This window comes from Zootoca vivipara, chromosome 16 (assembly GCF_963506605.1).
Source record: "Zootoca vivipara chromosome 16, rZooViv1.1, whole genome shotgun sequence".
Lineage (NCBI taxonomy): Eukaryota > Metazoa > Chordata > Lepidosauria > Squamata > Lacertidae > Zootoca > Zootoca vivipara.
This window is the reverse complement of record NC_083291.1, coordinates 25,614,308-25,627,045: the sequence shown is the minus strand read 5'-3', so window position 1 is coordinate 25,627,045 and position 12,738 is coordinate 25,614,308. Positions and strand designations below refer to the sequence as shown.

Here is a 12,738-nt window from a genome sequence, read left to right as displayed (position 1 = left end):
CGGCTCCCTGTAGGTAGTCCCCCTGACAGGCCAGGATATTTTACGGCATGCCTTCAAGGTCACATTTAAGAGAAACATCTTAAAATATGTCAAAATTGGGATCTCTTTTTCCATCAAGTTATCCCAACATTATTAGTGTCATCATCTACAGAAATAAAGTGTAGAAAAAGTTCAGGCTGACAAATACCAATACACAGCTCCCTGATGTTAAATTCCTCTACTTTCCATTTTCCTTAGGAAATGTAAATCTAAACATTCCTGCTGTTGGCCGGCTAATTAAACACCCTGCTTTAAATATCCAAAAAATCAAAACAACTTCCCTCACAAACACAAGAAACTTACTAAATTATTAGATAAATATGTTTTCAGCTGGATTACACTATCAAACAAACATTTTTCAAAATCAACAAATCGAAAAAGAGTTATGCATCATTGTTTCCTAAGCCAGATGCAAAGATGATATTTAGCACCTCTGTAGAATTTGCAAATATGACAACAGGACAGACGATACAGATTTAGTAATAGAATCTTTCCAGGTGTGATTTGCATCTGAAGAGAATCAACAACTGAAAATAGCTCCTTCCTCTCTCTACAAGCATTTCTGTTCCAGATAGAAGGCAGAACGATTGTGCTCTACACTGGTCATATAAAGGAAAGCATCAGCTAATCTTAAACATTATAGTGGAAGAAACACTCTTATTACGTGCTCAGAAATATGCCAACCTCATTTGAATTGCTCAGCTTCATTCTTCTTGTTCTTGAAACCCTCATAGGAACGATGGGAAATGGATTTATTGCTATCGTTAACTTCATTGACTGGCATAGAAGCAGAAAACTTTCCCCAGCTGACTTGATCCTGAGTTGTCTTAGCTTGTTCAGATTTGCATTCCATGCAGTTGTGATACAGTCTGCAAGTATTTCCCTCTTTTACATGGACGCTGTTCCATTAATGCATGTAAAAATAGCAAACTTTACCACCTGGACATTTATTACTACTGCTGACCTTTGGCTTGCCGCTTGGCTTAGCGTCTTGTACTGTGTAAAAATTGCTAACTTCTCCCACCCTCTCTTCCTGCAAATGAAGTGGAGATTCCCAGGGCTGGTGCCTTGGCTGCTTCTGGGGACTGTAGTCTTCTCTGCAATCATCACCACCGTGGTAATAACAGGAAGTAGTGTTATGTCTAAATGTAATCTCTTTGAATCATTCCTAAACAATAACAGTGACTCGAGAATTAAAATGTTTGACTACTGCAAATATGTTATCCTTCTATATACCATTCCAAATTTCCTTCCATTCATGATATTTTTGTCCTCGTCCATCTTATTACTAACCTCTCTGTGGAGACACAAAAACCTTCTACAAAGCAGTGCAAGGGATGCCAGCACAGAAGTTCACCTGAATGCCATCAAAGCCCTGGCTTCTTTCTTCGTTCTCTACATATCTAGTTTTTTCGTGGAAATTTTGGACATGGTCTTATACTGGATAGGCATTGAAGATGTTTTGATATCAATACTTATGTTAAATGTGATAATTGCAAATTCCTCTGGCCATGCTGTTATCCTGATCTTCATGAATCCCAGACTGAAACAGAAATCAATAAGGATGCTTCGTCAACTAAAACGTTGAAGGAAGCCATCATCTTAAGGGTCACCAAAATCTTATGGAAGTGACATCCCCTCGCAAGAACAATACTATCTGTGTAGTGTGTGTGTGTTTGCGTGTGTGCGCACATATGCGCTGAGGATACGGTCTACCAGACATTCTCCCGCAAAAGGCTGCCAAGCCATTCTAAGGAGGTTTGCACAGGAGAACCTCCTGCTTGGTATGCTCTTTTCTGCATTTTTTGATACTCTGTTCACTCTGCCTGCTTAATTATTTATTCTTATGTCAAAACTGAATGACAATTATTCTGCCAAAGGAGGTTCCTTCCCTGTTCTCTGCTTTGATTTCAGATATCCATATTATGGTAACCTTCTCCTGATTATTTACACAGCAATAGGGTGGCTGCTGTATGAGCCAACAGTGCTGTGGAGAAGTTGGTTCTACCTCTTTCTTCGGATGCTCAGTTCACCAGTGGAGTATGCGCCTCAGAGAGAGCAAGCAGCATTGAAATGGGAATGGACCGAATGAGCTAAAAATGGGGGTCCCAGCACCATGCACCTAAAATTGGATAAAGTTGTGTTAAGGAAGGCAGTTAATGGGAAAATTCTCTATGAGTCAGCAGAGATTACTCATGCCCCACAATGTAACTGCAGGCATTTTGTGACTCTCTTATCTTTGTTACTGGGCACATTTGGCGATTAACTTTCTGTATAAAAGGGCTCAGTTTAAGAAACCGTCATATTACTTTTTTCCCCTCAAAAAACCACAGGGGGGCTTATTTTCGGTGGGATGTCTTATTTTTGTATTACGGTTTTTATGGTACCTTATGGTCTCCTCGGCCGGGCCAGGCCGCTGGCTTGGGGCACTGCTGGGCTCTTTGAGCTGCTAGGCGCTCCGCGTGCTCCAGCAGCCAGTTCCGGGTGGCGGGACAGCAGGCCTTCTCGGCCGGGCAGAGGCGAGGCCGCTGGCTCCGGCGCTCTACCTGGCGCTGCTTTGGGCGGCAGGATGGCAGGCCTCCTCCTCCGGCTGCTGCCGCAGCTGGCGTACAAAGTCCCACTGGCTGGCTGGGGTGCTCGGGAGAAAAACGGCAGAGACAGATGGCATGTTTGCCCCCTTACTTGGGTAACTGGCAGCGGGTCAGGTGGGGGGAATGAGGAGTGGAGCGGAATGGAGGAGGGAAGGCTTAGCGAGGTATCGGAGCCCCTGCACTGCCCTAGCCAACAAGTGGAAGAGGGAGCACAGCTGCTTCCGGCGCCCGAATTGAGGCGCGCCCCCAAACGCAGGTTTAGAGGGCGGCATTTTGGGGTGCCCAAGCTATTATGCTGGCCCCGGAGCAGAAGGGCACCATTGCCAGATTCTGCGAGTGACTGAGAGGTCATGTTTTCTGCTATCTCTGCACTGTAAATAGTATGCACAATAAAACCCTTAAAGACAGAATGGACTGGAGCGTCTTTACTCGGGAGTAGCCGCAAGAATCCCCTGACATGACCTCTTAATGAAGTTGTGGCCAATTTTAATCCCATAAAACGTGGTCTTGTGTCATTATTCCGTTCAGGGCTGCCCTGGGGACTGGGGGGACGGGACTGCGCCTGAGTGCGCAAAACATATGTTCGTAATAGACACATGTGTTAATTCAAGCAAAAGATTCTAAACCTCCTGATAGTGTGTGTAGGAATACATGGGAGTGCTGGATACAAGTGGTTTGAAGTGCATACCTTGTAAAAGCTGATAGTTTAACCTCTATGGTTAATGAAATTAAAATATTTTTCTGCTTTTGTACAGAGGTTTTACAAGATGGTTAAAGTTGGGGAAAGTGTCAAAAACAAGGTTGCAGCTACAGTATAATGCAGGAAGAGAGTAAGGCTGAAAGATTAAAGAAGGAAATTTGACCAAAAGAAATGGTCACGCAGTGATCAGAACAGTGATACACAGGTCCTGCTATCAGAAAGCTCGTTATTCACGAATTCAGTTTTCTGAACACAAAGGATTATATCCAAACTTGGTTGGCTGCAGCAAGAAATCATTGGGGCGGGTAGGGAAAAGAGGGAGATTGGACAAATCATGGATTAGAAATGTTTCCATTGGAAATAATGGAAATTGTCAACCCGTAAGGTAAATGCTTGCCTAAATAAGGTACCATTTCCTGGGAGCGCATTGTGTTCAGCAAGTGGAACCTGCGTGCACTTGTCACTTTATGCATGTGACTATTAACTATTAACAAAGCAGAGTCTGTATTCAGCCCTTTACAGATGTTCTAACTGGGCCGTCATTCAAGAAGAATTCCAAGCTGATCTATATTTGTTTATAAGGGCTTCTGTCCTTAATATCCTCAAGGCAGGGACAACTTTCCAGTATCACATCAAGAAGTTACATTTATTATGTACACAGCATAAAGTGAATTGCAGTATACGACAGGGTTCCCAAACTAAGGCCCGGGGGCCGGATGTGGCCCAATCGCCTTCTAAATCCGGCCTGCGGATGGTCCAGGAATCAGCATGTTTTTACATGAGTAGAATGTGTCCTTTTATTTAAAATGCATCTCTGGGTTATTTGTGGGGAATCCGTTCATATTTTTTTTCAAAATATAGTCCGGCCCCCCACAAGGTCTGAGGGACAGTGGACTGGCCCCCCTGCTGAAAAAGTTTGCTGACCCCTGATATACAACAAAGCAGAACAAGGGCTGCCGCATCCTGCTTTGTTCTTATTTCGCAGCCAGAAACAGAAAATGGTTTCAAAGGCTAAGCAAAATAAATAGAAATCGGAACAGCTCAGATATTTGCATCTGCCATGCTTCTGATGGAAATAAGTGCAACTTCTCTTCAAATATCTCCATCAACATTATTTGCTTCTTTGCTTGGACCCCCATTCAGCCGTCACCGAATACTGGCAGTATAACTGGCATACTCGAAGGCACCAGGTAGAAGAGGACCAGTTACCCAAGTAAGGGGGCAAACATGCCGTCTGTCTCTGCCATTTTTCTCCTCGTCATCTATGTGTGTCAGTCCCTTGTGGGAACAGCCACCAGCGCATTTATTGTAGCAGTGAATCTTGTCAGTTGGGCTAAAGGCATTGCCCTGACCCCTAATGATCAAATCCTGCTCTCCCTCGGACTGTCCAGCCTCTGTGTACAGGCCACCTCAGCCACAGGCGTGTTTTCATTTCTCTGCTTTGGGGAGCTCCTCTTCACGGGGTTCTGCATGCTAGCGTTTTGGTTGTTCTTCCTCTTCGGTAACCACAGTAATTTCTGGCTTACTGCTTCATTATTTGGATACTACAACCTGAAGGTGATGAACACCCAACAGCCCTTCTTGCTGTGGATGAAGACAAAGTGCATGAAGTATACGTTTCAGCTACTATGCTTCAGTTTGGTGCTAAGTTTTGGATTTAGTCTGCTGGCAGTTTACCAAGTTTTCCGTAACACGTTTCCTGAAACTTCAGCCAATCTCACCAGCAATTATTCGAACTCCTTCTCCCGCCCCTACAACAACTTTCCAGGGAAGCAGTTCTTTTCTTTGATGGACACTACTTGGCCCCTTGTTGTCACATCCTTCCATTTTATACATCTTCTTAAGGGTATTTGGAAACACATCCAGAAAATGAAGAGGACCATGACAGGCTCTGGAGTACCCAATCTGAGTGCTCACAGAAACGCCAGCCATACCTTGACGTGCCTCCTGATTCTCTATGTTTTATACTACGTTGCGTGGTGTGCAATTAATTTTGAAATTCTTCCACTTTCCAGCAATGGTTTTTTAATGTGTATGGCAGCATTCTCCATCTTATCTTCAGCACAAGCAGTCACCTTTATCGCAAGGAATCCTAAACTCAAGAAGCAAGCCCTGGGGATCCTCCAGAATTTCAGACCGCCCGCAGCTAAAGCTCAGGGTCGGCCTACAGGTGACATTTCATGTGTGACTTCTCCCCTGTAAAATATTAGATGATAGAATTTTAAAATCATTTCTCCATTAGGGATTGTCTACATAAAAAGAGAGCGCCTCAGGAAGGTGTTCAAGAGGAAGGCTCCCCCCCCCTTTCCACGCTATAGAGAAGAGCTAAACTTGCATAAATTCAGAATTTGGGAACAGAATTAGAATTTGATACTGCTTCTGAAGTTCACATTTGATAGAAACTTTTCAAAACAAACAAACAAAACACCCTGTTCACATTTGTTGATGTATATTAACTTTCAATTAGCCAAATGCAATATTTTAAAAGTGTATTTTGTTGAGTTGTATTAATCAAAGAATCTTAAGGCACCTTAATGGCTAATACATTTAATATGGCATTTGTTAGTCTTAGTTGTTTTGTTTTTGCTGCAAGAGACCAACATGGTTAACCCGTCTGGAAAATCTTATCAAATTATGTTATATATGTAAGATAAACTATAGTTTCAGTTACAGTAATAAAGAAATGTCACATTTATAAATGTAGGTACTTTGTTTTGCCAACAATAAATAAAAGGCATCTAATCTGGAATAATCTTTTTTGTGTCTGTGTCTTTTCTCTGGAGTCTAATATAGTAGATCAGTTTGATGTTATGGCATTTCTGTATAGTTTGCTTTCCAGTTCAGTTATTGAAGGCAGAGAGAGAAATATCAAATGCTTAACATAATTTATTTAGGCTGCAGTTTTATAGATAGGTAGATATAGATATAATTAGTTTATGAAAACGGACATATATTTCATATAACTTTATTATAATTTTATAATTATAAAAGCTATTTGGAGGATCAGTGGGTTTTCTTTGTCCTCTCTGAAGATCATTTTCAATAGGAATGGCTTGGGAAAACAGGGTGCTTTTATTTTTCTGGAGAGTTATGGGCATAGCTGTGAAGTTCTCCCTTTTTTAAAGGGAAATTCCCTTATGCTGAATAGGCTTTTTCCCTTTACTTGCAAGGAAGCCTATTCAGCATAAGGGGATTTCCCTTAAAAAAGGGGAGAACTTGCCAGCTATGGTTATGGGAATGGGCCACAACAATGCAGGAAGACAGAAAGAATTATTTGGGGCACTGTTTTCTGCTTCCACAGCCATTGCTTTCTTATTGTGGGCATTGTGGCTATCGGTGCAAATTGGGCATGGATAGAGAAGGCAAAGAACTGCTAGTGGTGACAGTAGAATAGAATTGGGATCAATTACCTTTCCCTTGTTCCCCACACCAATCGGGCACTGCACTTCTGTGCTATGTTTTCAAAGACACCCCCAAAACCCATGGAGATGATAAATATTCATATCCTGCCTTTCTGAAATGAGATCTTTAGGGCAGTTATTACGTGAAGATAAAATAAAGAAAACAAGGACTCATTTTAGTGTAATTAGCTACAACACACTGGTGATTTAACGAAAAAATAATGAACGGCTTGTCGATGAGCAACTTCACTTTCTCTCTGTTAACAAGGCCCACTGCAGCTTCTTACTATGGTTAGCTTCATAGCCTTGTAGAAAAGTTGTTTCCTTAATTGAACCCTTTGTGACTTGTTATAAATATACCTGAGATATTCTCCGTGAGACATTTGTGCTGAGTTTAATGAAGTAAGATGAACTAATGAACTACACAAGAAGTTTAGGACTCAATAGTTTGAGAACTAGGATGTGTCGCTAATAGACACATTTTGCCTTGAATATCTATTGTATACGGGAGATTAACTCAGGACAATGAGAAATTTCGGATAGAATGGAGTAAATTTATGGATTATGCTAAAGATAATTACAGTGGTACCTCTACTTACGAATAACTACTTACAAATGTTTCTACTTACGAATGGAGCTCCGTCCGCCATCTTGGATGCGGTTTAATAGGATTTTTTCTACCTACGAATTTTTAGATAGGGTTGCTTCGACTTACAATTTTTTTCTCCCAATGCATTCCTATGGGATTCGACTTACAATTTTCTTCTACTTACGAATGTGCATTCAGAACGCATTAAATTCGTAAGTAGAGGTACCACTGTACAAGGGAATGAAATCGCTAGTGGTAATGACATAACTCCTACATCGTTGAGAGTATATTTGGTTTAGATAATACGAGAGTGGATTGAAATATTTTACCATTAGGTGGGAGGAGGGAAGTCATAGGGTATGGAATCTATGTTGTATAGTTGTATTGTTGTATTGTTGTATTGCTGTATAAATAAATAAACATTTATTGGTCAAAAAAAATTGTGTTCATGTAGAGTAATTGTGAAGCACCGTCCCCATTCCTTCTTCATGCAGGGAAGCTCTCTTTGACGTAACTTGATGCTATGTCATCATCTTCTCACCAATGGCTGACCTAAGGCATCATCAGTCTCCGTCCACTGCAATATTTGCCCCATATCACATTCAATCCATAATACAGTTCAATCCATTATACATAGTTCTCAGGGTCCACTTACTCTGTCTGGTATGTAACACCCACCCAATACTGAATTGGATTAGGGTCATTAGTTATGAGTTTCCTTGGCAAATGTTAAAAAACAAAAGCAATCAAAAATCTAAATAGTATTGCAAAAGTTGAGTGCCTCCCCCTCTCTCTGCTGAGTGGTGGCAAGAGCCCATGAGGTTCCAGGCACACCCCAGGTCTTTGTTCCTTTGGAGACATGGCAGAGGCTGTCATGGCTTTCAGAAATATGGTTTATTCACCTATTTACACCTTCAGCCTACATGGAGGGAGTCCAGCTCTTACAAGCTATGTACCGTTTATGAATAATTCTTTAAAAAAAACACACACCCACAAATATTTTGAGGGAGGAACTATTTATTTGTTTGTTTGTTTGTTTGTTTATCCACCCACCCCAATGTTACTTTCCACTTCCTCTTAAAACATAGGATAATTTGATGAAAGACTCTCAGTTAGTTTCATGGCTAAGTTAGCCATGAAACTAACAGGGAGGTAAATAGAGAAGATGCTAGGTGTTTTTTATATTTACCATGCGCCACACAAATCTCACCCATGCTTACAAACAAATCAACACATAAAATAAACACTGTTAAGTGCTGAATGGCAACCCAGAAACTCCAAGACCACTGCAGTCCATCCGTCCGTCCCCGTCCGTCCCCGATAGCAATGGGAACAAATATTTTCCACTTCTAGCAAGGTGAGCTTAGGCAGACCACGTTGAATGCCAACATAGACACCTGCATGCTTAAGCCAAATATTGCTGAGAAGAAGACATAGCAGGGTGAGAGACTCTAGCTCAGAAAATTTGCTGCAAAGGCATTTGTCCTTTTTCAAGCTTTCATTGATTTCTCTTTATAAACATTTATGCACGTGGATCTGCTTACTTCAGTTGTGTTGTAGCTTTTAGATAATCAAGCACTGATACAGAATTCTTTCCATTATGTAAACACCAGTCATGTCTAGCTGGAGTGGAAAAGATGATGTGGAATAAGGACAAGATCACAGCAGCAAATCAGCACATCTTCTCCTTATTGAATGCTAAGATAAGGTGGAATTGCATACTCCTCTTAAACAGGATTATAATGCAATCCTGTAGAGCAGGCATCCTCAAACTCAGATGTTTTCGGACTACAGTTCCCATCATCCCTGACCACTGGTCCCGTTAGCTAAGGATGATGGGAGTTGTAGTCCAAAAACATTTGGAGGGCCGGGTTTGGGGGTGTCTGCTGTAGAAAGACAGCATATGCATGACTTCCCCCTACATTTACCTTCCTCTCAAGGCAGGCTTTTCAGTTATTTGTCCCTAAACTCTGTATTCTCTGTCCTTTCCCCAAATTTTCAGAGCGTTTCCATCCAGCTGTCATTTTGTATTCTCCAACTGGTGGGACTGTGCAATCTGATTACACTTGCCCCCCCCCGCCATTTAGAAGGACCATCGTTTGCCACAGACCATCTGCTCAAACATTATGCTTTACAAGCCATTGGAGTCTTCCATGTAAAGTAATGTACAGGGCATCTCACACCTTGTCATCACAGACAACTAACCCTAACCCTAAATAACATGCCATGCTCCGTGAGAGGGTTTGCACCTCTGTAGCACTTTCAGCAATGCCCCCTTTACTTCCTTATTCCTTAGACTATAAATCATGGGGTTGAACATGGGAGTGACAACGCTATAGAACAAGGATATCATTTTGTGGTGATCTGAGTGGCTTGAACCAGGCCTCATGTACATGAACATAGCACTTCCATAAAACAGTGCCACCACAGTCATGTGGGACGCACATGTGGAGAAAGCCTTGTGTCTGCCTTCAGCAGAACGGATCTTCAATATGGCTGCGAGGATGCGGACGTATGTGGTGATTATGAAGGAGAAGGGGCATAGAAGCATGAAGACACCATCCACAAACATCATGATTTCATTGAGTTGAGTGTCAGCACAGACCAGTTTCAGCAGAGCCAATATCTCACAGTAGAAGTGGTCAATGACATTTGGGCCACAGTAAGGCATCTGTAGAGTCTGGACTGTGTGCACCATGGCTACGAGGAAGCCACACATCCAAGATGATGCCGCCAACATGACACAGACTCTATGGTTCATAACGAGTGTGTAGCGCAGAGGGTGACATATTGCTACAAACCGGTCGTACGCCATCACGGCAAGGAGCACACATTCAGTGATGCCAAGGCCCAGGAAGAGGTAGATCTGAGCACCACAGCCAGCAAATGAGATGGTCTTCTTTGGGCTCCAGAGATTGGACAGCATCTGAGGAACAGTACTGGTTGTGTACCAGATGTCCACAAAAGAGAGGTGGCTCAAGAAGAAATACATGGGTGTGTGGAGTCGAGAATCCAGCCAAATAAGCATCAATAAAATCCCGTTGCCAGCTAGTGTTATGCTGTAGACCACAGAGAAAATCCCAAAGTGAACCATGTGCATCTGTGGGCTGCTGGAAAGACCCAAGAGGATAAATTCTGTCACATCAGTTTGATTCCTCATCTTTTCCTGACACTACAGAGGAGGAAACAGGCACCATGTAAAATATAACAGCATACAGCAGGGGTCCCCAACCCTTGTGGGCCTCAGGAAACATCTGGGAATCTAAGATGTCATTGTGGGCACTGCAAAATACAATTTCACAGAAGAAGAACTGGCCATGTTCAGACCCCTCACCCAAAACAGGCAAAAACCAACTCCTAGAAAACAAAACTCCTAGAAACAGGCAAAAACCAACTCCTAGAGAACAAAATTAGATCCATAGGCATTGAGCTGGAGCCCTTGTATAATTCAAGTGAGCAATATATCTTCCACAATGTCCAAATCAGATTAAAGGATGTTGACAGACAAAACATTGTGGCAGCTGCAAATAGAGTTCGCTCCCCCATGTTCTATGATTTAAATATCTTAGAAAATAGGGTCAACTATGTTACAAAGCTAATAATCCCAGCCCAACGTAGGGCATTTATGCTGGCCCGACTGAATGTCTTTCCCTCGGCATTGTCAGGGGTAGATATCAGAACACTCCCAGAGACAAGAGATACTGTAGATGTCTCTGAATGTGCCGGATACTAGAGCATATTATCTTTCATTGTCCACTCCAGAGCATGCTGCGTGAACGTGCGTTGTCCCCCCTTCTGGGTGTTCTGACACCGCAGCATGGTGGAAATGTTGGATTCTGCCTGTCTGACATTGACCATAAGGTGACTGCGGGAGTAGCTGAGTTCTTGGCAGCAGTGTCTCAAGGTGTAGTTTAATAGGAAGAAATCTCAGTTTACACACACACACACACACACACACACACACACACACACACACACACAGTGTATGCAGTTTACTGTTGCCTCTTTGTATGCATTTTAAATACTTTTGTATGTGACTCTTTTTCTTGCGGTTCTATTTGTAAAATGCCTAATAAAGGTTTGATAGTCAACAGGCAAAAATAAAAATAAGCCCTGTGTCCAGGACTGAAACCTAAGGAAAACAGAAACAGAACTCCAACCTGCAGGGGGTGGGGTGGGGCAAAATCCAAATAAATATGATCCAAACATGTTCTGGAGCATCACATCACCATACCAAATAATTGCTGTAGCATCAAACAGATGCTACAGCAAATGCTGTCTGCAAGAAATCAAACTCACCATGGAGTAATAATGCCTTCCTCATATTCCACCAGTCAGATATATGGTGTGCCTCTACTCCAGGCTATATGTCAAGTTAAAGGAAGATACCTCATTTACTCTTTTACAGACAGGAGGTGAGGTCTGTTTTAAGACATATTGGTAGAGACATACAATAATAAACCAGCCATGTTGGGTATTGCCAGTGGAGGTCACTGGTGTTTTCAGCTTGTTACAGTGTTCATTGAAGTGAGATAGGCAGCAAAGAAATTCACCATTGTGTTTTAAAGACCAACTAAGTTTATATTTTGGTATCTGAAGAAGTGTGCATGCACACGAAAGCTCATACCAAAATATAAACTTAGTTGGTCTTTAAGGTGCTACTGAAGGAATTTTTTTATTTTGCTTCGACTCAGACCAACACGGCTACCTACCTGTAACTAGAACCATTGTGTTTGTAATATATGTATAGGGATATTTTTCCTTGATGAAGTAAGAAATGGACACATTCCAGAATTGTCTCCGAACAGAGAAGATATAGCTGAAACCAAATGGGAGCTGCAGAAGAATAAGATTCTGAGACTGAGTTAAAGTAGCACTCACAAATTAGCAACTGAGCAAAAATTGCTTAAGACACTATCATTATACTGGAAAAGTAAAACACATACTGACCTGAATGAATGAGAAACAGCAACCCACTAGCCTATCTTGTTCAAACAGCTACATCCTATTCTTGATTAGGTCAGTTTTGTAGAAGACCTTGGATGGGAAACCCTTGAAAGCCATCGGTCTCAGGCCATCATCCGGAGGCTACAGTGAGTTTTATGGAGAATGCAGCACACAGAAAGAGGCGTTTTCAGTTATGCACATTTTTTAAAATGAAATGTAAACTTTGGTTTTCTCATTACGTACCCAGATCACAGAGGCTTGAAAGAAATTGCCAAGTTGTTTCCCCTATGAACCTAGAAAAGCATGTCAGCAGTGACTCCTAAAACAGTATGCATGTTTACATTATCTTCTGGGCCCATCCACATGGGGACCAGGAACAAATTATTAATCCACAGGGGCGGGAAGAAGAACATGACTAGATTCCGTCTACAGAGGGTTTTGCCAACATTTCTGAGGGATTTCTTGTTCCTG

General features: G+C 42.0%; 1 protein-coding gene across 1 annotated transcript; it reads right to left on the bottom strand.

The window, feature by feature from the left end:
• Positions 1-9,532: 9,532 nt before the first annotated feature.
• Positions 9,533-10,480, bottom strand: LOC118075291 (olfactory receptor 2A12-like). The gene has a single exon (XM_035097194.1). It carries the CDS (start codon positions 10,478-10,480, stop codon positions 9,533-9,535), a length of 948 nt encoding a protein of 315 aa, XP_034953085.1.
• Positions 10,481-12,738: the final 2,258 nt, after the last annotated feature.